A 24,007-nucleotide genomic window follows, 5' to 3' on the forward strand; every position below is an offset into this window, starting at 1 on the left:
AGAGAGTAAGAGTCTCTTTTTCTTCACCGCAACGGTTGAGCAAAAGTAACCAACGCAAGCACTGTCCAATGGACGCCTGACCAGTGTCACAGGAGAGAGCGCTGTCAGACGGGCCGTATTTCCTGTAGTCTACGGCGAAGCGTTATGCCCGCTGCCGCGTATCTCTCACATCTCGTCTTCGGAGCCTGTCATGACATTGTCTATCGCGCAAGTATAGAACACTGTGGAAGAGAACTCTCCGACAGCGACCCTGGACACTCAATCGATTGATAATCTCTTGTTGTTTCCCCCGGTCATCCCACTACATCGAAAGAGAAGTTGCGACGGATTTGGCCTATCCCAGAACACACAGGCAAACGACCATGGAAACGAGAACAACACTGCATCTCGGCTTTTGAGTCCAACAATGACCTTCCGATGATGCTCACTTCACCTCATTAGTTCCTGTTACAATTTCCTACGCACCGCCGAACCTCACAGGAAGGGTCAACATGGGTCAAGGATACTCGATGACCACGCTCTCGGCCGCGTCTGCTACCATTGACGTACCTGAACTGGCGGATCTCATCCATGAAAAGACACTGGCATCCGCTCGATTCATGAAGAGTGTTCGAGCCCGCAGTCCGCAAGGCTTCGTGTTTGTCAAGGCCGTTATGAAACCCTACTCATCGTTTCAGGTACAAGAATATGTCCGGCAGATCACCGAGGAGAGAAACGTCTTATCCGACATCCCCAATGCCCTGGGCTACCAGAGAATTGTCGAGGTGGGCAGTGGTGGTTTTCTTGTTCGCCAGTATATGTTCAGCTCAGTCTATGATCGCATCAGCACCCGGCCTTTCTTGGAAGACATTGAAAAGAAATGGCTGGCTTTTCAACTATTGTGTGGTGTACGCGACTGTCATGCGAGAAACATCTACCACGGAGACATCAAAACTGAGAATTTACTCGTCACGTCCTGGAACTGGCTCTACCTAACCGACTTCTCGTCATCTTTCAAGCCCACGTACCTACCAGAAGACAACCCGGCCGACTTCTCTTTCTACTTCGACACCTCTAGTCGTCGAACCTGTTATATCGCTCCCGAAAGATTCACGACTTCGGAATCAGACGATACGCAAGGTGATTTGACCTGGGCCATGGATATATTCAGCGTTGGTTGTGCAATTGCAGAAATGTTTCTAGAAGGGCCCATATTTTCCCTCAGTCAAATCTTCAAATATCGTGCCGGCGAGTACAGTCCAGAACATACCCATTTGAACAAAATCGAAGACCCAGAGGTCAAAGCTATGATACTAAACATGATCGAGCTGGACCCAGAAAAACGTTACAGCGCTGAACAGATCCTCTCATTCTACAGAGGCAAGATCTTCCCGGAATACTTCTACAGTTTCCTGCACCAGTATATGTGGGATCTTACCAGATCTGCAACGGCCACAAGGCCTGTAGGCCTTGATACTGCGAGTCTCGCCGAATGCGATGAGAAGATCAACCGAGTTTACTTCGACTTTGACAAGATATCATTCTTTCTAGGATATGGCCCAAGTCCCGCCAAAAAATCCTCAAGGGCACCGCTCACCCTGAGATCAAGCAATAGAGCCAAGGCAGCAGACACCGACCCTTCACTATACGACGGAAGTCTCATTTTTCTTACGCTGGTAGTCTCGAGCATGAGAAATACTGCCAAAGCCTCAGCAAGGCTTAAGGCGTGTGATCTGCTTGTCGCTTTCGCAGAACGGCTTCCCGACGAGGCAAAGCTTGACCGTATTTTGCCTTACATTATCGGGTTACTTTCAGACTCTTCGGACGTTGTGGTGGCAGCAGGAATCTATGCCATGACTTCGATATTTGAGATGATCGAAGTTGTCTCCCCAATCAATGCTTACGTCTTCCCGGAGTACATCTTCCCCAGGATGCGTCACTTCATTCTAAATCCGACCACTCAACCAAGCGTGTTGATTCGATCCGCATATGCTTCGTGCCTAGCATCCTTAGCCCTGTCCTCTCTGCGAATATTGGACATGGTTCATGCCATTCGTGCTGACGGCCGACTTCCCGCTTTACGAGAGGACGATCTCGCGCCGGAGTCGTCCTATCACGGCTTGTACGACATAGCAAGAGCAGAGCTAATACCACATTTTGAAGAAGCAACCATCGCGCTACTTACGGATCCAGAGCCACCCGTTCGCAGAGCTTTACTGGGTTCAATCACTCGCCTATGTGTCTTTTTCGGAAGCTCCCGAGCAGGCGACGTGGTTCTACCTCATCTCAATACTTATTTGAATGATAAAGATTGGATTCTTCGATGCTCTTTCTTCGAAGCCCTTGTTGGTGTTGCATCATATGTTGGCACGTCTAGTCTGGAGAAATTCATTCTCCCAATCATGGTGGGTTCCCTTACCGACATTGAGAATTTTGTCGTTGAAAAAGTCTTTCGATCTCTCGCGCGAATGGCAGCATTGGGTCTCCTACAGAAATCCACGACATGGGAACTCATCGGCATTGCGGCGCGATTCCTCGTGCACCCTAGTATTTGGGTCCGAGAGAGTGCTGTGCAATTCCTTGTGCTGTCAGCTAGGTACATCTCGGCCGCAGACCAGTACTGTATCGTGGTTCCGATGATACAACCCTTCTTGAGAACCAAACCGCATGTCTTGTCAGAGGATCGTATCCTCGATAACTTGAAAAGACCGCTTCCGAAGGCCGTCTTTGATGCCGCCGTGCAGTGGGCAACGAGAAAAGGGAATAGTCTATTCTGGACCGCTGCAAGTCGTGATGGTGCCTTGAGCCTGTCAGACCCGGCAATGCCACAGAATCCATCCAACTTGACAAAGAGGCTCTTGACACGAATCCCGCCGTCACAAAAAGACAAGGATGACCAGGCATCCTTTGAAACTCTAAAAAACCTTGGTATGACCGCAGATGACGAGATTAAGTTGCTTGCATTGCGTGAATACATCTTCAAAATATCGAAACACAAACCCCCGGACGATCCCAATGAGAAGCACGCCTTCCTGAACAATATCGTATCCCTCAACCAAATCAACGTGACGCCTCAGAACGTATTCTTCGACCAGCGCGAAGCTTTACGAGAAATCAAAAGCCGAGTAAGTCTCGTAAAGGGGACGAGTCGAAAAGATGAGCGGCATAGTCTGGCAGATGCGTTGCTGGATGCCTCTACCAGCATAGATGAACGTCGGCGGAACTCACCCTCCGATAATGGAAGTGGCAGACAGACCCCAACAACGAGACCGATTGATATCCGATCTCGTATGAACGAGATCAAAAGCTCTGGTCCAGTGGTAAACGTCGAAACCGCAAGTAGTCCATCGAGGCCCAGTGTCTCAAACGGCACTGGGTCGCCCTTGGACCGATTGTCGTTACGTCGTAAGCCCCTCGAATTGAGGCACCGGAACAGCGGACTCAATTTGATGAACCGAAGGGACTCCACAAAAGCAGATGCTGAGATTTCGACGAGCTCAGAGAACGCTTTTGGAAGAGTCGACGGCCCTCCACCTCGCAAGGGCGCCGCAGGGCCTTCGGCTTTGACCGTTGCAGCAAGCAGAGCGGCCAAGTCGAGGTCTGTATCTCCCAGAAGTGGAGGCAGTGGAGGTTCTCGCACACCGCTCTACGAACCGAACCATTCGTACACAGGTAACGACCCAAATGTGCTAAGATTACTCGATAATCATTTTATGGAGAACTTCCCCGTTGACCAGATGGACTTTGGCCCCAATCGACCTCCTGCGGATAGCAAAACAGCCATAAGAAGAGCAACGGACGTCTTCCAGCAAAACACCGGCCGAGTCGCCCAACAGGAACTTTCATTCCGTGCAGACCCCTGGCGCCCTTCGGGTCAACTCGTCACACAATTCTCCGAGCACACTGCTGCCATAAATCGAGTTTGCGCCGCTCCCGACCATGCCTTTTTCGTGACGGCTTCCGACGACGGCACGTGCAAGATCTGGGATACCATTCGTTTGGAGAAGAACGTCACACCGCGATCAAGACACACTCACCGCCACGCGGAAGGGACAAAAGTCAAGAGTCTCTGCTTCGTAAGTGGCAGCCACACTTTCTTGAGCGGAGCAGACGATGGAAGCATCCATGCCATCCGGGTAGATTACAAGAGCGTCGATGGTGGCGAGAGCTCCAGATACGGTAAACCCATCCTTGTCAGAGACTATCAGATTCCGTCGAAGTCGGCGACGCAGAACCTCGACTTGGTCACAGAGGCTGCTGCTGTAAATGTCAAACCAGAACATGCCGTCTGGATGTACCATTACCGAACTCAGACTTCACAGTCTGTCCTTCTCGTCGCCACGAACGAATGTCGGATCCTTGCCGTTGACCTCAAAAACATGGAAGTCATTCACTGTATGGAAAACCCCGCTCACCACGGAACTCCGACCACGTTCTGCGTCGATAAAAAGCACCACTGGCTGCTGCTGGGGACGAGTCACGGGATTCTGGATCTCTGGGACCTCAGATTCAGGTTGAGGCTGCGCAGCTTCGGCATCCAGACCGATGCACGAATCGACCGAGTCATAATCCATCCAGCAAAGGGCCACGGAAGGTGGGTGATGGCCAGCGCCGGCGGCGAGATCAGTGTGTGGGACGTTGAGAAGTTGGTATGCCGCGAACTGTGGCGCCCCAGCACATTCATCCCACCGACTAGACCACGACCCTACGAAGTCTGGTCGCCTGACGAAGAAAGCAGCGAACGAATCTTGTCACGCTTCGCTCGGTCGTCAGCGGAAGACGGCGTAGTGCCTGCTGCAGCCCCTCAGGTTCATCCTGCGCTCTCCAATGGATCCCCCGTCAAGGCGAGACTGGCCGGTACTGGGGAAACGGCGGACTTGCCAAAGCAGCCTTCTTGGTCCGCGCCATCCATTCCAGCAGTGTACATTCTCCATGACTACTTGGCCAACCCGTCTCAGCCGGACAACCCTCACAAGTACCCGCTCCTCTTCACGGGCGGTGCAGACCGCGACTTGAGGTACTGGGACGTTCAGCGCCCTGAGAACAGTTTCATCATCTCCGGTCCAGACCTCTACAGTGACGACGCGGCCGTCAAAGCGACGTACGAAGTCACGTACCCGTTGGCGTTGAACGCCGGTGCTCAGATCGCGCTAGTGCAGGAGAAGTTGGGCGAGGATGCCGCGAGCGGTGGTGGTGGAAGCAGCAGCAGCACTCGCGGCACGCCTAAGAAGCAGCCGCCCTCACGCTCCATCAAGGATCACGATGCTGCGATAAGATCCGGTAGCCCGGTGTCCCAAGCAGCTGCCTCGCCTTCCAAGGCGTCTTCGTCTGGATTGTCGTCGTCAGCGTCGGCAAAATTGCCTCGCAGCACCATTATCAGCACTGCGCAGCAACACATTCTTCGCACACACATGGACGGTATCACGGACGTGGTGGTGCTGAGAAAACCTTACGGCTGTGTGGTTAGTGTTGATCAAGCTGGAACAGTCTTCGTCTTTCACTGAGACTTTGACTTTGCCTGGAGTGGCACTACCACTGTCTCAAAGAAGGATGTAGCCATAATAATATTATTTTAGTTGTGACCTAGAGCCTGTCGCTTTGGACCCTCGTTTCCCGCAAAAACAGCTTGAGTCCGAGCCCGACGCAAATCGGGAAATAGATACTCGCTGCACAGCTCCTCGTCGTCGAGTAGTAGAGTTTGTCTTCTTCAGATCATCTGTCCCTTTCCAAAACTCCAGCTCAAGTGGCACCTCATTGCCGTTGATCACCGTTGGTGTGTGGCTGTGGCTGCACGCTGATAAGTTTGTTCCTATCACGGCATCCTCCCTGCATCTCGTGTTTTTAAGTTGACGTTCAAAGTCTCCTCCGTCACCGTCTCGACGTCTAGCTCCAAAGCCCTCATGTCACCATCATTCGTGATTGTCGATTAGCAGAATAGCTCTGAATATTTCCAAATTTCATGTCAAATTCTCGTTTCAGCTCCAGCGTCATAATTCTGTCGGTGGGAGGATTGAGGCCCGAGGGACGAGATTTAGAATGGTCGAGGTGGCAATCGTTTGGTCACGTCGGTGCCATCGTCGTCATCGTCTTCCTCTTCATCCTCCACAAGAATGAACTCGTTCTGTCCTTCACCCTCTTTCACGCTGCCAAACAGCTCCAACAGTTGATGCACAGTCGCGCGCTTGCTGAGACTGTCCGGGCCAATCGCCCCGCTGACTTCGATGTCCTTGCGTTCCTGCATGTTGACGAGATCTTCATCGATCGAGTTCTTGACCACAAAGCGGAGGACCTCAACTTTGTTTTGCTGTCCGATGCGAAAAGCGCGACAATACGCCTGTGCCTCGACGGAGCTGTTGAACCAGAGGTCAAGAATGATAACCTTGGACGCCATGGTCAGGTTGAGACCTATGCCGCCAGCCCTGAGCGAGCAAATCATGATGCAAATTTCAGGCTTATCCCGGAAGTTCTCAATGGCCTTCTCTCGTGCGTCCAAGGTCATTTTGCCGTTAAAGTTCACGTATCCCCATTCTTCAGTCTCGCATATGCGTGCAAGGATGCGACACAAACCGAGAAATTGGGTGTAGATGATGATCTTTTCTGACTTATTCTTTTCTCGCCAGTTGAGGATGGCGGCTTTCGTGGCCGTGAGCTTGGCTGACGGAAGGACTTGGCCAAATTCAATCCAGTCGCTAGGTTCTTTGCCCTGATCATCCTCATCTGGACTATTGCGGCCGCGACTTGTACTTCTGCGACCCTTTGCTGCTGTCTGGCGCTTTCCCTTGAGCCTCTCGGCTCTCTCTGCGACAGGAGCCAAGTTGAACCCAAGTTCCTTCAAGCCAGAACATGGGGATGTCTCTTCAAACAGAGTGCCGCACTCCAGACAAGCAACTTTGGGCCCTTCTCCTTTTTCCAACCTCAGTTGTGCAAGGCACTCTTGACAGTATACATGGAAGCACGATGTACACATTGGCTCGTCGGGAAGAGATTGGCATTTGGCGCACTTAGACCGGGCATGAAGCTCGACCCAGGTGTTACTCTCACTCAGTTCACGGAGGAAGCGCCGAAACTTGAAAGTGAGCCCGAAAGAGGCGCCAGTACTGATGGCTGATTCCGCATTCTCGATCTCCAAGGCATCTGTCGAAGTAGATACGTCGTCATGGCGTGTCTGGCATGTTGTTATCGTCTTGTCCTTTTGCTGGAGCATCTTCCGGAGTGCAATGATGGTCTCCGAGGTTCGATGGGTGCCCTGGTCGACCGTCTCGACTTCTTTCTGCGTCAGCTGCCAGAGGTTTTCAATGTCTGCGGCGACAAACATTTCCTTTAGGGTGTCCTGACAGAGGAAGATATGGGAACAAAGCATTCTGAGACGCAAAATCATGCTCAAGATGTTGCTGTAATTTGCCGTGAGATTTCCAGAAGAGGAGAATGTGTTGATTTGTTGTGCGTAGCGGCGCTTGACCATCGAGTAGATAGCGCGCTCTACGGAGTTAAACTCGACTTCATGAGTTGTATGTGAGATTCCGGGCAATTTGACGATCGGCGCATCGAACAGGCTGTCGACATGCGTACGCCGTAGCATTATGGAGCGGAGGATATTGTGAATGCGTGCCATGTTGACTGGTTCGCGATTGGAACGATTGTTGCAGTAGTTATGACAAAAAGTAGTGTAGTCGCCCGTATGGGGAACTCGAAGGAAGGAGAAGTATGGAAACAACTCCTCAATATAGTTGAGGATAGGTGTTCCTGTAATGGCCCACCGGAAGTTTCCAGTCAGACCTCGGACGGCGATTGAGGTCTTGGAATTGTGGTTCTTGATGGCGTGAGCTTCATCGAGAACAATGCGATGGAACTTCATCTTGTGTAGAGGTCCACAGTTATTGACATAGAAATCTCTCCACCACTCGTTCTTCTTGGCCTCCGAGGAGAGATGCTTCGGCGGATCGATCATAGGGTAACTTTTTTGGACTTCTGAATAGGTCGTGAGAACAATATCGTACGATGACAGGTCGGCCACGACGTCGTTGCTCATCAGACGAGAGCCGTTGTGGTAACGGAGAATCCGTCCAAGCGCTCTGGGTTTGACATGCTTATCCATCTCGACCATCCATTGGTTGATGAGAGCAGGTGGTGCCACGATCAATGTTGTCTTCACAGCGCTGCCTTCCTCTGGCTTACCATCGAGAATGTTTGCACTATTTGGGTTAGCGGAGTAAGATCATCTAGCTCTTGACTTACATCATCTGAATGGTCTTGCCGAATCCCATCTCGTCGCATACCAAACCACCATGTGGTCTGGTCTTACTGCGTTCGCGATCACGCAGGAAAGCAGCACCAAGGAGCTGGTGATGGTAGAGAGAAGACTCCATACCGCGGAGCTTCCAGCCACCTTGCCCATCTGATCGGATGGCACCGTGACCGTTGAATTTCTTGGATGCTTCGAGAATCGCATTTTTCTCTGAAGAGTGTAAACGCTGTTCCGAGTTTGGAATGCTTGCAATCAGTTCTTTCAGAGCCTTGCTTTTGTCCTTTGAGGAAAAGGTTGGCATGTCCGGTCGTTCCGCATTAGCCTGAGCAGGACCTATGATGTTGGTTGATCCCAAGCTTTGAAGATTGCTCAAGGCTGGTCTTCGTCGCTTCGGAGTGGACTTGGTTCGCTGCCTCTTTCGCGGTTCCTGGCCCTTGTCCTGAGTCTTCTTCCTCTTAGGCTTGCCAGTCCCCAAACGAGTCAACCCGGCAGAAATCGCCTCATCTTTGTCTTTGGCAGTGAGACGATTTTTTGGCTTTGGAGTTGCTTTCTTGCTGTTTTGAGGCGGCTCAGGGCGCTCGGGAACCTCTGGAATGAAGAGCGAATTCTCATCTTCTTCTGAAGGCTGATCTGGTACTTTCACCGGTTCTTCTATTTCTATCTGGCTCCGTTCAAAGTCCTTGATACGCTGTTCTTCTGCACTCTTGGCGGTGGCATATAGAATTTCGTCTTCTTCTGTCGTAATGCCCTGAGCTTGCCGACTTTCAAACTCTTCTTGGAGACGTGCAAACGTGGCCTTGCGAGTCTCATTCTCCTTGATAGCGGTTTTGGAATCCTCAACAAGCTCGGCATCCCAATTCACGCTCTCAACGTTGACAGGTTTGAGGTTGACAGGTTTAGAATCAGAACTGGGATGGTTCGCCCTGAAAGCCGCCAATGCCGCAACATCGCCGGCGGCCATATCATCACCAATGTCCTCAGACGCCATTGTAAAAAGACTGCGACGCGGCGCTGGGGCGACAAACGGTACGATGGATCATGAAGTTGAGTGATAGAATGAAGGAGAATGACAGAGAGATGGATGAGGAGGAGTGGTGTGAGTGGAAGGATTGGTGAGGAGAATGGTGAGAGGCATGATAGATCGGGGTGAAAGGAGAGGCATATATAGAATAGACAACATGCTGTGTTGGTCACGGCGGCTACCTGGCGTAGAAGGAGGCCCTTGTGCATAGGAACTCACCCGGCTGGCACCTCCTGGCATCGAGCGTCTTGATGCTGGTGGGAGCCTCGGACAGACAATAGCTGTGTATGTGTAGCCCAAATCCAGTACCTACCAAGCTCATATGTTCGGGCATCACTGGCCTGCATGTCGGTCACAGTAGCAAACGCAGCAGGCTCGGGCAAGCGTCGTGTAGAGGGTCGACTGGGCAATGCAGGCGAGGGAGTGGGATTAATGTGTGGAAGATGCTGGCCAAGGCTGCGGTGAACATCACATACTGTAAAGGGATTAGTCGCCGCTTTCTACACCGTAATTTGTTCGCTGCCGCAGGCACTGACTAATAGACTATTAAATACCTCGATGCTAGACCCAACATCTTCACCGTCACCGACTAACAGCTTCTGCTGCTTCTGCTCCATATCTATATTCTGTGCCCTGCGAGCGCAATGTATCCTACTTCTCTGAATCTACGGCACAGCCGATCCCAAATTGCCGCCGTCACTCTTTCGCACGCACTGACCCTGTTCACCGGTTCCTCGCGTCCCAGCCACGAACCTCGATCCTGAAGTGATGCCTGTGGCCGGTTGCTTAGCACACTTACACCGCCGTGATAGTATCTTGCAGAGATGCTAGGAAGATTGATACAGGGATACTCGAGAGGTGGGCAACTCGAGAGTGCGACCGAGGAGACTCACACTCGTACGCTTCTCTGGCCGGAGGTCACCCCCGACGGACGCTATGGCTCCCTCTCACCTCCTGCGACTCCCTTCGGCTCCCCGAGCCTTCGTGCTTCTCCCTTTGACGACCGAGCTGGGTTGGACCTGAACGAAACGAAAGATATCCGAATCGTCATCGCCCAAGATGCCTTCGGCACACATGATCGCCCCATGCTGCTATATGACACCCAGAATGCGGAAACGGCCTCGGGCGTTGCTTCGCCCACAGGGTATAACGCCTCCCCCTTTGGCAGTGGTAGCACGCCCAAAGAACCCTATAGCCCAATCACTGGACACATGAGGAATAGGAGCTCTACGATGTCTGGGTCCCCGGCCTCGTGGGCACGCCCAAATAAAGAGTCAGAGCCCACAGATCATATCAGCAATGTGTTGGACTGTATGTTTGGAGTGAGCAGCGCCACAAAGTCCGGCGCAAGCACCAAAATACATGTCTTGCCGGGACAGCGTCCAGCTGCAACTGGTCCAGCTGGTCGAACATCGTCCTCGAATGTCCAGAGTCCAACTCCACTGCGTGCACCTTTAGTGAGAGCAAAAACTTCTGGCAATCCCACCGCGGCCCCTCGGCAGACTGGGTCGCCCAAAGAGGCGGAAGTGGAAACTCGAGACTCAATCTTGATCACTAGGATCTTTCCTGTGACCCTACCCGAGAGCAAGGATGACTTGAGACAACACCGAAGCTCTTCCACGGGACAAAGTGATGCTGCAAGTCCTTCCACTCCCGGACGGGAGCTGCACGAGCAGGGTTTGCACGGAAAGAAGCCTAAACTTGTTGAGAAGAAGACTCCAGTCTATGCAATCGGGTTGCTGTTCTATCTGCCACGTTATAACGATATTCGCTCAGGTACCTCCACCACGCGACCAGCTTCAAGGGCCTCTTACAACAGCATCTCTACCCCTGCTTCTTACGGATCTGATACTTCGTGGATTTTCTTGAATGCAATTCCCGATCATCTATTTCCCCAGGAAACAACTAGTCAATCTACCGACCGGAGTATGGACATCATTGTTCAGAACTGGGATGTTATTCTCAGAAGCCTTTCTGTTGTCGAACAGGTTGCTCGTGCTGAGATTGGCGATCTGTTACAGCAAGTGAATCTGGCTATGATCTCCTCAGCAGCAAAAGCACCGAAAGGTCCCTCGGAGCAGCGCACCAATCAACGCAACGTATATCTGAGAGCGCCCAATTTACTGGCAGAGGCTAGCTATTTACGCCCGCTGATGAGACATGCTCTGGGACGGATGTCGTACGCTCTTAGAATCCCGCGTGTATTGACTGGGTTCGGCTTGGATAATGGAGGCCATTGGCTGGACGAAGCACGGTATCTCGTTCGTATATGCGGGAACAAGCAGCAGAACTTCTTCCTCTTCAACTTGTTGACTGCCTTTCTCGGGAATCATACCGAGTGGCTGGAGCGTGTGAGCCCGGACTGGTACAGGAAACAAGTGAAAGCATTGAACAAGACTCGGACTTCCTCTAGCAGCCTTGCTTCTCGCACTGTCATCATTTGCGATAACCGTTCAATGGCTCGCAGGCTCATCTTCCTGTTGGCCACTTTCCTGCCGCGCTCGGTAGGAGCAACGGCATTGGCGAAGGTTGGCGGAGATTATATATCTCCATTAATGACACCTGATGTCGAGTTTTCATCTCCAGCAAGGAGGGCGCTACGGGGCGGTTCAATGAGACTTCATGCTCACACCAAATCCCGAGAAGGTTCATTGGCCTTCCCCACTCGTGAGACTCCATACTTGTCAACCAGCGTATCATCGACAGACAGCGTTGGTGGCCTGGGTAAAGCTTTGCAAAGCAGTTCGCGTTCAATCTTGTCGCGAAACGAGAATGACTTGCTGGCAACCAAGCAAGCGTCGGTGTTCACGCCAGATGGGAATGGCGCGATTCAGAAGACGGACGCCACGAGCTCAACTGCCAGCCCTGGTGGGAGCACACCTGTCCCTTACTTTTCCGCCAAGGCCGACAGCTATTTTCCCCATGGAGCTGTTGCAGATGCAGAGGAAGGCAGCGCTAGTGCAGATCTGGCCCGAATTCTTCGAAGAGACAGCAGCAGTCAGCCTCAGAGTGGCCAATCAAGCATCAATTGGGGTTCGTTGATCAGCAATGTCAGTGGTTTATGGGGTAAAAGGGGGAGTTCATCCTCGTCCGCTGCTGAAGCATCGACCTCATCTGCTGCAGGAAGTCTGCGGGATCGCAGGAAGAATGCGCCCCCAACTGTGTCCATACATGCAAGGAAAACTAGCCAACTGGAAAGGATGGTAAACGAGGCGAACAGCTTGCGCAAAGTGGACACGGAACATGAAGGTAGCCGTGCCGCTATACCGATCCAACGACCTCCAACATCTGGCAAAGAAGCTCAACCGCCCCGGCTCACCGTAGACGATAAGGACGGTGTGGTTGATGTTGACATCAGTCTTCCAGGATTCGTTGGCTGGACAGAGGGGAAATGTGCTTCCCCAGCTTCGTCTTTCAGACTTCGGTCGCCTTCGGTCACTAGTACGGACGATGCAGGCTCTTTTCTCAGTCGCCATTCCAAGCGCATTGATGGTGCTGGCTCGAAGCCTTTGAACGTTGCCGGTTTCTTGAGGCGTTATCATGAAGATTTCATCCTTCAGGGTGTGAAGCCTTACCCAGATCTTAAAGAGGAAGTTCGGCAAAGCATGACGAGGGAACTCACTCCGCCTGAAGATGTGCGAAGCTCGTGCCTAGAAGAACAGGACGGGGAGAGATGGGTTAACGTTTGCACTACTCTCCTCGCGGACTGTCGCACCTTCACCATCCAGCGTCTCACGTTACAGCGCCGACTAGAACATGAGGCATCGACTGCAAAGAAAGATGTATACTCCCCTATAACGAAGCCGGAGAGTGGCTCTTCCGGCCAACGATCTTACCGCGCTCCCGTATTCCAGGACGAAGACACAGAGCGCTTTACCAGTGAAACGGTCATGGACTTTGACACTACTCTCACCGATGCAATTGAACGAGTACTTGATGAAACAGAGCAGTCAGGTCTCAAAACAGTAACTCCATCAAGAACCCACTCGAGAGTTTTGTCTACTGCGTCATCCGCCAGATCCGAACCTTTGGACATCTCTGGTGCAAGTAAGACTAGATCTGGCTCCCGTGCCCTGATGCCATCTCAGACCGAATGCCGCCAAGCTGTGGTCGGGGCTTTGGAGGAGGTGGTAAAGAGTGTCAACGATGATCTAGCAAAGCACCCGCGCTCGAAATATTCTGACGGCAGTCTTAATGTGGACCGCAAAGCCCTAGAACAAGAGATGAAACAAGACAATATCCTACGTGAAGGTGTGAAGAAATGGTTACTCAAAGTAGAGGCGAGGAGTGTGTGGTAGCTTTCTACCATGACCTGTATATATGACGACTGATGATTTTCGAGGATTGATGCATTTCCAATCCTCCCGCTCACGAAGATACCCGTTGAGCAGATGTACCAATAGTGACGCTTGAAGACAGATGTACGATGACGAGACGGAGCATAGAGAATCAATGCCATTTACTTCATTGTGCGCTTCCCCAGCGGTGTAAGAGGAGTTGAGGACCTGCAGGTAGCCACGGAGTTCCTGGCAGCCAACCTGGTCGTTGAATTGCTGTAGGCTGCACATAAAGCGGCGACTTTATGTTTCCCAAACAGGACAAGCCAAGATGCTGCCGCTCTTGGCTTCATCAACTTACAATGCTCTTGATCTGCCATTGCCGCTGTGAACATACAAGAACATCCTCGATGGTGGGACTCCAACAATGCCACGGTGGCTGTCTCCGAAGATAGGAATTGGACATAAATCTACCTGTATGGTCTGTCTCGAATCACCGTGATCTCTATGCCTCGAACATGTCGCCTTGTTCTTACCGAATATGCAACCATCACAACACTGGCGTGAGGTAAGCACCAAGGTCGGCGCCGTCTGAGCACCCTCAACGTCAAATGAAAGGCTCCAGCATTCATCGCCGCACCAGCAGCGGGTCTACAGTCAAAGCTGCCGGAAGAACTCATTCGGCTTTGAGCAATGGCGGTACGGCCCCTCGCACAAAACCGACTGTCCGTGCTACCCTTTGGATCCACGACGATAACTTCTCGACTGAGGATGTTCTTGTGAATGAAGCCTTTCTGGAAGGCACAGACATTCGCGAAGGCAGTCTAATCGAGATTTTCCGGACGAAGGAGACTTCTGATGTTCGCGACTTTCAATCTCCAGTCACCGAAACAGAGGACGCGGCTTTCAATGTCTCAGGAAGACCATATGCGGAACGCGATGCCGATGCTGCGACACGGTACCTCTGTGTCGCTAAATATGCTCCATTAGATCTCACTGCAAGGCAGGCCGGTCTCCAGGTTTCTGTGAAAACCAATATAGCCAATGCTTTCGGCCTTCGACCACGGTCCCAAGTGTGGATAGTTCCTGCTTCCTTTGAAGAACGAACGGCGTCTCATGTTGAGTTCAACTTCAGAGATGCCTACCTGGCAAGATCCGATATGTGGAGGCTTGTTGGTCAAGAATTAACTGGAAGAACAATCTATACCGGGCAAAAGATCACCTTCCTGGGCACAATCAAGCTGACTGTGAAGTCAATTCATGTCCAGAGTCACAAAGTGGCAGCTGGATACTTTTCAGGGACCACGATCCCAATCTTCCGAAGCGAAGCCGCTCGTTATGTACTTTTCATCCAGATGTCCAGTGAGATGTGGGACTTCGACTCCGAAGGCAATGGCGAGATTATGTTCAATCGCGTCATCAACGGCTTCCTCCCCGACCTCTTCAAGAGATGGACTGACCTGGATGTTCGTCATCTCGTCAGCATTGTCATGTTTGGTCGTCTTGAATACGATCGTTTCGACCTTGCTAGGAATAAAGACAGGAGAATGGAGACTACATCCGCAACGGGGGCCCCAAACATGACCGCGAGACAATACCAAGACTTCTACCGGGTTGTTGTCACGGACATGGCAAGCGCACAGTGGACAACAATATTGAATGAGCTCAAGAGGGATTTTCGTGTCTTCCTCAGGGATATCTCTCTGCACACATCAGTCAACAACGAGATAGCGGTCAAGGATGCCAAGGCAAATGGCACACGCATCGCCGGGAGACCAAGTACAGCACTGAAGGGGAATATCTTGGAAGCCATCAACATAGCTTCGACACAGTTTGCCAACGACTTTGTTGACCGTGACCTTATTCGCACCGGGATCTCAATAGTGGTCGTCAGTGCCGGAACCGGGGTTTTCGAGGTCGACAGAGATCTTCTCAATTTGACGTCGCAGAATCTGACGAACAATGGAGTTGGAATTGACATTGTCTGTCTGTCCAGAATGCCTCTTCACTCTGTGCCCTTGTTCAAATATCGTATAAGCGCCTCCGAAGATTCTGCTCAGTCTTTACTCACCTCCAACGTCAATATCAGTCCTCGAAGGTCTGGTTCTGGCCCAGCGTTATACGATTCCAGCCAACCGCGTAAGCTATCGCCAGCCTTATCGTCCATCACGTCAAACAGTCTTCGACACCTTACTAGTTACATTTCTGGTGAAACACATGCCGGCGTACGCGGCTGGTGTTTTGGGATTCCTCAATGGGTTGATCTTTCATACTGGTCTGCTGAAGACGACCAAATCGATGCACTTGCACGAGAAGATGAGCCAAAGCGAAAGAAACGTCCCTTTGTCCCACGGGTTCGCATGTATGAGATTCAAATGATGGGCCTCATGGAGCTGGGACTGGCGGACATGAGAATACCTTTCATGAGTGAAAGCCAGACCTTGACCCTGGGAAAAACGAAACACTACAAGTATAAGGACAGACGTGCAAGTGCAGCTAGGTGCTTGTCCCACTCTCCAACAACCTCACGCAAAACGGGGTCAAGGTTAGACCCAAAGATTCATTACCGAGGACTTTTGTCAACGCATGCGAAAGCATTGGGAGACATATTTGAACGTATGGAGCGGTATGACTCAATGTTGTATCGCTCGAGACCTGGACATCAGCTGCTGTCGAGCAGTCTCAAACAGTCTTCGAGCCTAGAAAAGAGTGCAGCTTTTGTAACATCAAAACTCGATAACGAAAGTCAAGCGCGGATTGGCGAGTCTGTCACGGGGCCAAAGTTGACGAAAGTGACATCCCGCAAAGCGCCCAACAGCGTCTTTCGCCCACAACTCCCATCCGTATTGTCAGCGGACGCATCGGAAAGATCTTTTGTGAAACAAAGTCCGGCAGTACCAAAAGTGAACCGGAATTTAAGTTACTCTTTGAGAGGATTGGCGCCTCCAGTAAGATCTGTACCCAGCACAGAAGTAAACACTACCAATATATCGGCTCAGCCATTGATGAGCATGCTCGGCAAGTCAAAACCAACGGTCGCTACATCCGCCGCTAGTATCCGATCGGTCTCTACTAACAGCCTTGCTGGAGATAGAGAAACTCACCTTCAGCATCGATTCGGAAGTCCAAGGACGACATCTTCGAATCGCGCCAGCGGTATGCCATCGAAGCCAATCTCGATCAATACTCCATTTCGAAAGCATCACGATGATAGGATTGCGCAGTCGCTACGGTCAAACTCAACTTCTCGGCACGTGAGCCATGATGTGGAAGATCCCAAAAATGGCTATGAAACAGAAAGAGAATCAGGAAGTGACAGATCTGCAAGTTCCGCTAGCGATGAAGATGCGAACGACAGTGCTGAAGCCGCGGACAGCTGGATGGGAACATCGATTGCGAGCTCGGTCCCTCGAAGCAACCTCCCATATGTGCGGAACGTCAACGCCTCCAATCCCTTGAAGCGACATCCAGAGCGAGAGTCGTACTACGGCAGATGGCAACATTTATATCCACGGAAGCCTCGCGCCGCTATTGTAAAATGGAGGTCGTTGTGCACACCGGCGTCGGTTCCTTTGACCACTTCAGATTTTCCCTCGAAGCAAGACCTCGAGACGGAGTATGAATCTACTTATTACGATGTCGACCTTAGAGTGCCCAACGATATGCTTGAGGTTCCCGAGTCTCGCGATACCCTCCTCAGAGAGATGCTGGCCTTAAGGTTCTCACATGGCTACCAATTGGTAGTAGGCCCGTCTTTAGTCGATTCCGTGGGGCCTGGCACTTGTGATAGCTCGTCATTCTTCACTCCCGGGCTAGTGAGACCTGATGGGTCTTTTATCTTCTTGTCTATGGGAAACACCATACAAAAGTTGTCTCTTGAGAGATCAGATCGTATCCGGGTCACGCGGTATGTCCGCAAGCAGCCCACGGTAGAGCCGCCATATCCTCAGCACGTCAATTACTACCCCAACATCAAAACAATTCTCTCCGAAAACTACATGATACGAGACATGCAGTTCAAAGGATTCTCAGAGCAGTACCCCTGGGCTCAAGCAGATAAATACCTCTCCGACATGAGGCAGCACGCAGAGGCAGACACCACAGCCCTTAGATTCTGGCGGGCTCGGTTCGTTCTAATTCCAGTGGAGCCGCCTCATACCGCGCGCAGACCGGCGTCTTCCGAAGGAGAGGAGAATGAGGAGGAGATCCATCTGCGCGGTATCAGAGTACTGACTCAGATGTGGCAGAAAGCTCGATTCGTCCCGCTTGACGAAAGGAGACCTGCTCATAATCGCCTAAGCACGATGAAGCGGAAAGATCGCAACCCATTGCGTATCAATCTTGAGACCCTGAATCCGTCCGAGTTGGTGGCTACCGAACTAGACAAGCTCATTGCTGCGGAGGAGGCTGGTGAGCTGCAGCCTACTCAGTTGTTGCCAGAGGAGGAACAGTTCGATCGTGACAGTTTCAGCCTTTCGAAATTGGCACAAGCATTGCAAGGCGACAGAGGAATCGAGATCAAGACCAGACGATGGCATTTGAGGCTACATTATAGCTGTTTCATGGGTGAAGACTTGACCAACTGGCTGGTACACAATTTCAGAGACATTGAAACAAGAGATGAAGCAGTGGAAATCGGCAATGATCTCATGAAGGAGGGCTTGTTCGAACATGTAAACAGCCGGCACAATTTCAAAGATGGCAATTACTTCTACTCCATCAAACCGGAGTGGCGTATTCAGAGACCAGAGAACAAGCCATCATGGTTTCCAACAAGTCGAAGACCAGACCGGTCGATTCCAGCAACCCCCATCAGTGAGCAAACTCCGCGCGAGACAACCACAGGCCGTACGCGTTCAGCATCAAGCCTTGCGAACCAAGCGCAGATCACCTCGGAGCTCGCCAAATCACTTGGTGACAAGAAGAAACGAGCCATCACGCTGAGCAAGATGATCCGGATCGACGTGGACATGAGGAAGCGGTCTAACCGGCCTGAGATTGTCAACTTGCATTACGATAGGCTACACAATCCTGAGAACTGCTATCATCTCGAGCTGGCCTGGCTAAACGTGACTTCGAAGCTGGTTGATGATGCCATTGTCAACTGGACGACCCAAGCAGAAAAGTATGGGTTGAAACTCGTCGAAGTGCCGATAGCAGAAGCATCTAGAGTTCCAGACCACGAGCCTTTCCGTGCTCCCTATCGCATCAAGCTGGCGGTGGAGCCTCCCCAACGGGTGGTGGCTAGCAATGTGTATTTCACTGCGACGTCCTTTGGACCGCAGGCACCACTCAACTCGGACGTGCACCTTTACCAAAAAGCACTGCTGAAGCGTTTCAATTTCGTGCTCGACCTTGAAGCCGCGTGTGAGTTTCCGGAGAATGTGGAGATAAGGTACTCCTGGGGCACGCTGGACTATCGATATACGCAATTCGTGCATCGTTCCGGCGTTTGCCTGGCGCAGATTACCGACGAAGGCGACATTATATTACTTGCTAATCGACTGTACAATTCCAGACTTGCATCTGCCAAGGATACTTCTTCGAGGATGGACAGCACGAAGAAAGAAGTAACCCCAAGCGCTGCTGCGCCGTCTTCGGCGATCTTGCGACCTACACCGTCTATGGCGTCCAGCGCAATCATCAACAGCAATAACAGCTACAGCCACAACCACAACCACGGCACCAGCAGCTCAGTCCCGAGTATGCAAGCGTCCGGTATCATCGGATTGAACGTGGCGTCCCCGAGAACCGCGCCGCATTCATCGCCACTGATGCGACCGCTTTCAAACATTACTCCCATGGGTACCCCTGGCGCGGGTATGTCGACACTAAGTCTGTCCTCGATGTCCATGAGTGCCAGCGCCAGTGCCACGGCGACTTCAGCATCCGGGTCCAACGTAACGATACCGCCTCCGCCAGGCGCGTTGCCGCCACAAGCCACAGCCGACGTGCTTGGACCAAACCGGCAGTCTCTCCTGCTCAGCGGGGCCGCCGCAGGCCAGTACATCACGCCCGAGCAGATCAAGGACGACATCGAGACCTTTTGCCACGACAAGGACACGCTAGAGGCCTTTTACAGGGACGTCAGCGCCACGTTGCCGCAGCTCGTCAACCAGCGCGAGAGGGAGAGGGAACGCAAGACCGGCGGAAGCACCGGCGGCGCCGGCGGAACGAGCTCGAGTCTTCTCCGGCCCGTGAGGGAGGTCACCGTCGAAGGGGAGCTCGGCATCCCCGAGTTCAAGCTGCCCGAGGCCGTGACGGGCCGGAGGACGTCCCAAGGGTAGTTGGTGGGTGACTTACATAAGTGGGGAGGGAGGCGTGTATGTGCAATAAACACGTGTTATATCCGCGTGTAAGTACTTGTCTCGTACTTGTAGTACATTTCCAAGTCCAAATCTCCTCAAGCATGTAGATTGACCATGTGTATGTCCCTTGTCCCTCTCTCTACCAACGTCTCTGACACGTAGCTGGAGATGGAGAAATGATTCCGCCTACGATACTTTAATTTCGTTTTGAAACTCCATAGTCCAAAACGTCTCTGATAGAAGAATCAACTCCACATGGCTCGAGCAGTACTCGTACAGACACCAGAAATCCGATGTTACTTCTCCCCCCTTCCACAGTAGCGGAATATGTTTCATGAGATACCTACTTACATCTTACAACATATCTTCAATATTTGACGCCACCAAATCCCATGACTAGTTAGTCTGTAGTTGCCTACCTATACAATCAATGTTCGCGACCAGTTCCACACATTTTCCGTGCCCTCAAACATCCCCCCACGCAATAATGGGTATTGAGTTGAACCTACACCACGTGTACTTTTACCAAACTCCGAACTAACTCCAAAAAGAAAGAAGCCAAGCGGAAGTCTCCGTAACGGTCATCATGCAACTCTTGACTTCGTTGCCGTGTGCATTATATTATATCGTTGCGTTGTAGTCAGACTCACTTTCACCTAGTGGGGCTGCCACTCCTGCTCTTCGAACGCCCACTGGTGGCTGTTGCGTCTACTCCGAGTCGTTCACAACTCTCTGTTCTTACAACCAGCCCCTTACGATCAATGACAGGAGTCACGCTTCTGTCCAGATGTCGACGGCTACTCTGTCGGGAAAGCGGAGGCTTGCCCAGGCTTGATCCAGATGCTGGGCGGGGTGTGCCCGGGAGATCGTCGTCTGAGCTAGATGCTGAAAGGTTTCCGAGCTCAAAATCAGTCGGATCATATAACCGTGACGATGTGCCGTCTTCAGGATCACGATCATACAGGCTGGCTTTGGACCCACGGTGGAGGATTTTCTGGAGGAAAGTGAGATGGGGTCTTGAAGACTTGTGTGACGAGATGAAGTAATTATAGATCCTTGACCTCCGATCGCGTCCACAAAGATAAAACGCTGCGATTATGACGATCAGGAGAAAGAAGATGAAGCCGGGCAATCGATGCGGTGCGTCCGAATGGAACAGAGTATCGTGTATATGATCGGTTATGCTCTGAGACTCTGTCTTCGAGGGTGAGCCGGAATCTGCAGGGTCGATCCCCTGAAGCATGCCGCCGCTAGGGTATTGGAAGTCGTTGGGCACTCCTGGGACATTGCTGCCGAAGCCAACGGGCAAGTCATTTTCGTGTGCAGGAGGGACGTCTGCCGAAGCGTAAAGGATCATTTTGCCCAGTGTCCAGCTCACTTCTGTGGATCTGATCTCGTTGACGGCCTGGAAGGGGTCGAGAAATCCCTTCTCTTTACTGCTCTCGAGAAGCTCTTTTGTTCCATTATGGGACGAAGTATTAGTGTTTTCAATGCCAACTCTGGGTATCCCAATACCGTCATGAAGCATGTTTATCAACCAGCTGGCTTTGAAGCAGACTTCAACTGCCGTTTGTTCATCAACGCCACCACCCCACGCTTTATCTGCAATGCCCTCCTGGATTTGTGACCAGTCTTGTTCGCAAAAGTCCCTAACTCGAGTTTGATATGTGTTGAAGTCGTATGCCTTGTCTTTATGACCCATCTCGAATATTGCGTGGGTCGTGTGCCAGTACTCGCTTATACCAATAAAGTGGTTGACCTCGAAGTCAATGGCTGGGACATGTACTCCATGAACCAGACAAGGCTCATCAGGGCATGGGGCGTCTTTTTCAAGTAAAGGGAACGTGCGCCGTAAGCATTCATCAAATTTACCTGTACCCAGAAAAAAACGCTTGGGGTTGGTCGCCTTGGACGATGCGAGGAGCTCGCCGTCTTCTGTCAATTTTACCCCTCTGGGCAGACACGGGTCCGGCATCTCGAGGAGGCCGTCAATACCGTATGTATCCTCGAGACCGTCAACATAGCGCCTTCGTGCCTCGTTTGCGCCGAAACCAAGCCATGTGGTCACGAAAACCTTGTATTCGTGCGGTACACCATCTATTGTTCTCAAACGGAGGAGGGTTAGATCGTTGGCGTGCTTTTCTGCTTCTGTGGCATTGGGCGCAAATGCAATCTGGGCCGAGGCACCACCCATGTCGAGAAAGCCATATGTGTGATGACCTTTGCCATGGTCGTGGTCTTCCGACGCGTCGAATCCTCCCAACAGATAATTTGCGGCTAACCAGCCATAAAGACCTTCAGTTTCACCAGGTATTACTTGTACATGTAGGTCACAGTCAGGAAGCGAGAAGTCGGTCTCGGAACGGATGTAGGAGCATACACTGCCCAGAATGTCTTTTTGTTGCTGATCTGGTAGGAGCCGCATGCCGGCCGTGGCAAGGAGGAATATCGGAGTTTCAGGGACAGCTTTCTTGGGAACATGACGGAGCGCATGGTCGAGAAGTGGTTTGAGGTGATCTGGACCCACGGAATCAGGGTCTTCACCGAATGTCGACACGCCTGGCTGAACTTTCTTCGTCCATTTCCCTTTTGTTTCTAGCACAGGAAGAGTTTGTAGCGACGATGTGTCGAGTCGAGCAACGGAATTCTTGGCCCATCGGTATATGTACACCCTGGTGCCAGACGAACCCGCGTCCAACACAACTCCATATTTGCGATCAGCCTTTTTAACCATATTAGAAGTCTCTCATTGCGTGTTCGATAAGGGCATAGGAGTCAAGCGCAGTCGGAACCAGCGACCTCAGAGGGAGGATAGGAGATGATGAGTCGAGCGATGTTCCCAGAGAAAACGAATGATGAAGACTTCGCCCGACAGCACTGACAATGTTGTTGGGGAGAGAAAGAGGGACTGAGGAAATGTCCGGCATCTGCACCGTGCAGAGGCGAATGTTGGCCTCTTTGGCCGGCCGGAGACTACGTAGTATCACGTGACAGGGGCGCATGCAGTAGCCTCTTGCGGTTTGGCGTAGCCTTGGGAGCTTGACGAGGCTGCACGTACGCAGTACTCGTCCTCGTACTGCTATCGCAAACTAGAAAAGTGTCTGAGATAAAGAATTGGGATGGGCCTTCTGACCACTGCAAGACACAAGAATCGGCCGGAAGCATTGTTCAACCCACGTCCGGCCCCGATTTTGAACTTTGCAAGGTACCTCGTTAGGCGACATACGAACCAGTAAAGGTGCGCCCCTACCTATATCCAGTCCAGACGTCTCGGCAGCCCTGGCTGGGGACCCGCAGTCGAATTGTCTCTACACGCCACACTCTCGTTGTCCTTGTGTCAATGGTCCAATGGCGGGTGCAAATCTGCTTTTGCGTGTATTTGACCCAAAAGACCTCCATGATCAGCCTCTCCTGCTATCTCGACTAATGGTCATGCTCAACGATGCTTACAGCGAGATTGACGCCCCAGACTCGTTTCCTCGGGTTTCAACCCCCGACGCTCTGTGGGAAGAATTTGGACCGGATGGTATTTGTGCAATAATTCAGGATTCGGCGAATGATGACATTCCTGTCGCCATAGCCGGAGCGAAACGGTGGCACAAACAGGCTCTTGGAGATGGAATAGACGAGCCCCGTAATGAATGGGAGGTCAGTGCGGTTGCGTCCCAGAATGATCTTCGATACCGAAGGCGTGGTTTGGTCGATAGATGCCTGAATGTTCTGAGGGAGAGACTGTTGCAAAAATTTCCCAGGCAATGTGTTTGCTTATGGGTCAGGGCTGAGTCAGGCATTCGAGTTGACTACTGGAGGAAGAAAGGCTTCGTAGTGGTTGGTGAGCCGTGGACTATACCTGTGGGTGAATGGCATCGTGATCTCAGTTTTACTGGCGTTACTATGAGGAAGACGATCTCGAGGAGCACAAGTGATGCCGCACCTCTCGAGTCCAGCTTTGGCTAAGCTGGCAAGGCGGGTGAGGATACGACGCTGGGTTCTTCTGTTTTCTTTGGGAATGGGCAAAGGTCAGCCAGGCGGTGGTTGTGGCTTGTGCCTCGGTTGGATCAGATGTGGCTGTGCGGCTGATGTGGCGTGAGTCTGGGGAAAGTGCGGAGGGCGCCGTTTCCTCGCAAAACAGCGCGAAGTTGTTGCTTTGTCGCCCTGAGTCAACAAGTGGAAAGCT

The 24,007-nt window shown here is 51.8% G+C and overlaps 6 protein-coding genes across 6 annotated transcripts; 4 read left to right on the top strand and 2 right to left on the bottom strand.

The window, feature by feature from the left end:
• Positions 1 to 491: 491 nt before the first annotated feature.
• Positions 492 to 5,483, top strand: PV08_08355 (uncharacterized protein; the record flags this gene model as incomplete). The annotated part of the gene is made up of 1 exon (XM_016382681.1): positions 492 to 5,483. The coding sequence occupies one exon, from the start codon at positions 492 to 494 to the stop codon at positions 5,481 to 5,483; it is 4,992 nt and encodes a 1,663-aa protein (XP_016233384.1).
• A 527-nt stretch (positions 5,484 to 6,010) lies between these two features.
• On the bottom strand, positions 6,011 to 9,212 carry PV08_08356 (uncharacterized protein; the record flags this gene model as incomplete). The annotated part of the gene is made up of 2 exons (XM_016382682.1): positions 6,011 to 8,171; positions 8,215 to 9,212. 2 exons carry the CDS (start codon positions 9,210 to 9,212, stop codon positions 6,011 to 6,013), a joined length of 3,159 nt encoding a protein of 1,052 aa, XP_016233385.1.
• An 857-nt stretch (positions 9,213 to 10,069) lies between these two features.
• PV08_08357 (uncharacterized protein) lies at positions 10,070 to 13,543 on the top strand (the record flags this gene model as incomplete). The annotated part of the gene is made up of 1 exon (XM_016382683.1): positions 10,070 to 13,543. One exon carries the CDS (start codon positions 10,070 to 10,072, stop codon positions 13,541 to 13,543), a length of 3,474 nt encoding a protein of 1,157 aa, XP_016233386.1.
• A 590-nt stretch (positions 13,544 to 14,133) lies between these two features.
• PV08_08358 (uncharacterized protein) lies at positions 14,134 to 19,809 on the top strand (the record flags this gene model as incomplete). Its single annotated transcript, XM_016382684.1, has 1 exon — positions 14,134 to 19,809. One exon carries the CDS (start codon positions 14,134 to 14,136, stop codon positions 19,807 to 19,809), a length of 5,676 nt encoding a protein of 1,891 aa, XP_016233387.1.
• Positions 19,810 to 20,482: 673 nt separating this feature from the next.
• On the bottom strand, positions 20,483 to 22,564 carry PV08_08359 (uncharacterized protein; the record flags this gene model as incomplete). Its single annotated transcript, XM_016382685.1, has 1 exon — positions 20,483 to 22,564. One exon carries the CDS (start codon positions 22,562 to 22,564, stop codon positions 20,483 to 20,485), a length of 2,082 nt encoding a protein of 693 aa, XP_016233388.1.
• A 614-nt stretch (positions 22,565 to 23,178) lies between these two features.
• PV08_08360 (uncharacterized protein) lies at positions 23,179 to 23,787 on the top strand (the record flags this gene model as incomplete). The annotated part of the gene is made up of 1 exon (XM_016382686.1): positions 23,179 to 23,787. One exon carries the CDS (start codon positions 23,179 to 23,181, stop codon positions 23,785 to 23,787), a length of 609 nt encoding a protein of 202 aa, XP_016233389.1.
• Positions 23,788 to 24,007: the final 220 nt, after the last annotated feature.

The sequence above is a fragment of the Exophiala spinifera genome, assembly GCF_000836115.1.
Source record: "Exophiala spinifera strain CBS 89968 unplaced genomic scaffold supercont1.6, whole genome shotgun sequence".
Lineage (NCBI taxonomy): Eukaryota > Fungi > Ascomycota > Eurotiomycetes > Chaetothyriales > Herpotrichiellaceae > Exophiala > Exophiala spinifera.